At 58.3% G+C, this 3,866-nt stretch overlaps 1 protein-coding gene and 1 long non-coding RNA gene across 2 annotated transcripts in view; one reads left to right on the top strand and one right to left on the bottom strand.

Annotated features, from left to right (window-relative positions):
• Positions 1–3,866, bottom strand: part of ATP6V0D1 (ATPase, H+ transporting, lysosomal 38kDa, V0 subunit d1) — a 40,766-nt gene that overhangs the window by 2,980 nt on the left and 33,920 nt on the right. Inside the window, exons 3-4 of the mRNA XM_010851037.1 lie at positions 3,129–3,307; positions 1,652–1,731 (exon numbers count right to left, since the gene is read on the bottom strand). Of these exons, the coding sequence (XP_010849339.1) occupies positions 1,652–1,731; positions 3,129–3,307 (259 nt within the window). The remainder of the gene's footprint in view (positions 1–1,651; positions 1,732–3,128; positions 3,308–3,866) is intronic.
• The window catches only part of LOC104996695, a 10,643-nt gene continuing 7,471 nt past the window's right edge, over positions 695–3,866 (top strand). The window contains exons 1-2 of the long non-coding RNA XR_826233.1: positions 695–767; positions 2,331–2,390. This is a non-coding gene — a long non-coding RNA (uncharacterized LOC104996695). The remainder of the gene's footprint in view (positions 768–2,330; positions 2,391–3,866) is intronic.

The following is a 3,866-nucleotide window of genomic DNA, read 5'->3' as shown; positions in this document are numbered from 1 at the left end:
TGGCCTGACAGGCGGGCCTGGCCCGGTGCCCACATCATTGGGTCGGTGTTTACAAGCTGGTGCCCAGGCAGCCCTCGCCAGTGACTCCAGCTAGAACCAGTCAGGCCCGGTGAGGGCATGGGTGAGGCTGAGGGGACAGCCTCACCCACCCCTCACCCTGCCTCAGGGCAGGGAACCCGGCAAGGAGCCAGGAGCCCTGCAGGGGGGGTGGGTTGTGAACACTAACACACGAGAGCCAGCTCTCATGCCTGCCCCACGCTCCCCATCTCCCCATTAGCAGAGGAGAGCACTTGCTTTGCAGACAGGCTGAGCCAGGTGCAATGCACAGTGCTGCCCAGGGTCTAGCAAGTGGCTGTGGCTTCAGGCAGCCCACCCCACTTTTCTGAGCCCTCAATCTCCTCTTACAACTGGCATACTGATGCCTACCTAGCTCCCAGAGCAGCCCCAAGTACTACAGAAGCCAACAGCCTTCCTGCCTCTCATCTCATCCCCTCTAGTCTGTCTGCCAAACTCTGATGATACTCTGCCCTGCTGAAAATCCTCACTGGCTGACCCTGCCCTACAGAGTAAAAGTCAAACTTCTGGCCTGGCATTCAAGGCCCTGGGGCACCTGATCCTGTGCTTGACTTGATCCTTTCTTTCCAGGTCTATCTCCCACTGTCCAGCCGGAACCGGCACTTCCACAGCAAACTGCCTGCCACTTGGCTCGTGTTCCATACCGGCTTCTGCATGTACTGGCCCTGTGCCTCCCCTACTACAACCTCCAGGTGGGCCCTTCACCCACCTGCACACTTGCCCTGCCCTCTGGCCCAGACCCCTGCAGCGAGACTGGAGGGCGTGGGCTCAGGCTGCCACTGTCTTGGCCACCTAGTTCCAAGTAGGGAAGGAGAAGAGCCTCATTGTAAAGATCTAAAAGACAGATGTTCTCAGGGTTAGGTCAGCAGGGCTGTCAGCAAGTGTTACTTATCTTCAGGCCCCCTTCAGGGCCTGCCCACTGCTGACCCATCAGAGGTCCTCACTATGGTCAGAGCTCAGTCTGCCCCAAATGGTCCTCACTGGTTCCTGGCCAGCACCCTTCCCTGGCTCCCAAGCCTGCTCCTAACCTCTTTGAGCTGGGGCAGTGCTGACCCAGCAATCCCAAGCCCACTCTATTTTCAGGGCTCAACAGCTTGTGCACAGCCTGATGGGAAGCAGAAGGTGGGTAGTGTTGAAGATGGTGGCACGTGGCACCAGCCCTAGACCTGGGAAACAGAGGGACGCAGGGACCTGGCCACATCTGGCTGGGTCCCTCTCCCACCATGCTCAGGTGCTCCTTGCGGGCAACAGTCCAGGTGGGGTGAGCCTGAGAGTTATGGCCTGGGTGGTGGCCAGTGAACCTCCTGGATGCAGGGGGAGTGGCAATCCAGGAGCCCTAGCCATTCCTGCCGATTTTATCTGGGCCCAAGGGATGGAAAACCTGTTCCATGCAGTTTTGCGCCAGTCACGGGAGCCAGAAAGTGAGCAGATAAGCCCCTGGGAAAGGAGCCCATGTCCCCTGGGAAAGGAGCCCATGTAACTGCGTCCTGTCCCAGCACCCAATAAATCACCAGCCCACCATGTCCACGGCCCCACCAACCTACTTCACCACCATCATCGGGCCCGGGGGCACTACCTTGTACAGCGTGTTGCGGATGATCTCGATGTTCATCTCATCGAGGTCCTGCTCTGAGATGCAGTCCTGGAAAAAAGCCGCTGGAAGGAGAGACATGGTATGAGGGGTGGGCTAGCAGACTCTCAGCCTAGGCAAGAATCCTGCTGATGCTCAACTCCCCCTGCAGGGCACAGAGGACCCCTGCCACAAGGCCCATCTGGCTGGGAAGTGGGGGGTGGGGGGTGGGGGGCACATCAACCTGGCCTAGACTATTGCCTTAGAAGTGACCGAAGCCATACTCCAGGCCATGTATATTGACCTGAGTTCTCCTGCCTTCTTGCTACTAAAATTGATTTATAAAGGAGGCGGCCGGCCATAACATGATCTAATCGCCTCTGGGCAGACCCAAGCTCAGATCATGCCAAAGACAGGCTTGCATAAGAGGCTGTGACATCCTCCCTTCTCCAGGGGCAGCTGTGGATTCAGGGCCTGGCGCCCACTTCTCTGCATTTCCCAGGAGGGCCTGGGGCCCACATGTGGAAAATCCTTTTCCTCAGAACAAGGCCTGAGTATGACAGCTGGGTGAGCAGGGACCAGGGACCCAGGGAACCATTTTAGGGCTGGAATTAGAGGCCAAAGCAGAAGAGGGCCCTTTGATCTCCAGGGAGCTCATGGACTGACTGGTCTGTTTCTTCTTTAGAGATGGAGAACCTGAAGAAGCCAGCAACAGCCTAGAACTAGCTCAGAGTTATCATGAGAGGTAAGATATTGAGTAGATAAGGCTAAGCAGGTAAGGCCTATGCCTCTTAGTGCAGGACCAAGTGCAGCTTTGGGCCCAGCTGTACAATCCTGACAGCTTCCTGGAGGTGGTGTCCTGGGGACTAGCATGCTGGCTATGAAGACATTAGTTGGCGATAGCCTTAGTGCCTCTCTCCAGCCCCACTCCAAGGCAGGCAGGAGCCAGTGCTGCCTAGGGGGGGCCCTGTAGGAAGCTCCCGGTTCCCCTTCCTTCCTTGGCTTCTGACATGAACTCTGCTCCTGCTGGACACTGCCTGACTTGGCCCCTGGGACCTGCTTGGTGGAGCAAGTGAAGTTGTTTGTGTCCCTCTTCTGCCTCATGGGCAGCAAGTCACTACAGCGCAGCTTAGGGCCATGGTCTGTCAGAACTCCCAAGACTCTGAGGGACCCAGGCGCCCCGAGCTCAGCCTTCCTCTGCATTCTGAGGAATTGGCCAGATTCACGAAGTTAGATCGTCTGAGTCAGGCCCTGGGGGTAGTCAGCCTGGCCCAGTGAAAGCAGCAGGAAGGGAGCAGAAGGCAGGACGAAGAGAAGAGAATGGGAGGCGAATCAGACTGGAAGAAAAAGGTAAGCAGCCATGGGTGGGCCCCACCTTCTGGCTCTGGGCTGCCCCCAGGGGTCCAAAAAACCCCACCCAGAGGCACTGACATTGATGCTACTGCTTGCCTCTCCCTCCTCCGCCAGGGCCAGGGCCGCTCACCCAGGGGCGTGTCCACCAGAATAGCATTGTAGAGCTCGGCGGGTGTCTGTGCGATGTTCACGGCCTCCATCTGCTCGAAACTGCCAAGCGGGTGGCACTTAGGCACAAGCTCGGCAATAGAGCGCTGGTGCAGCGTGCCCGTGATGAGCAGGATTACGTTGTCGATCATGTAGCTGTAACTGCGGGAGGCACACAACAGCACAGCGCCCTTAAAGTCTGGACACAATGCCGTGCCCCATCCCCCACTTGGTGCAGGCCGTCAACCCCTCAACTGCAAGCACCGCCTCAGGCTCCTCTCCCTGTCCAAGGGTGCCCCCTCCTTCAGCACCAGAAGCACAGGACAGACATGGCCCCCCATGAGGGATGCAAGGGGGGTACTTCATGCCCTGTGAGTGAGCAAGTGACAGGGAAGCAGGTCACTAACTGCCCCCCAGGGCTTTAACCAGGGTTTTGGCAGGACGTGGGAAGCATGGGTGCACGGAGGTGGGACACACAGGCCAGCTTGGGGGATGAAAGAACTGAGAGATGAAAGCATGTTCTAGGAAGAGGGAACAGTGTGTGCAAAGACCTGGAGGCATTTGCTGAGCGGCAGACGCATTCGAGGAACTGAACTCTGTCAGGGCTGGCAGAGGGAGGGGAACCAGGGCGGTGCTGCCAGCGCCTGGAGCCTGGAGGCGGGTCCCATGGGCCCGGCTGAGGGTCCTGACTTCATCTGGAGCGTGAGGGGTCATGAGCAGG

This window comes from Bison bison, unplaced genomic scaffold (assembly GCF_000754665.1).
Source record: "Bison bison bison isolate TAMUID 2011002044 unplaced genomic scaffold, Bison_UMD1.0 scf7180017864297, whole genome shotgun sequence".
Lineage (NCBI taxonomy): Eukaryota > Metazoa > Chordata > Mammalia > Artiodactyla > Bovidae > Bison > Bison bison.
This window is presented reverse-complemented; position numbering and strand designations above follow the sequence as displayed.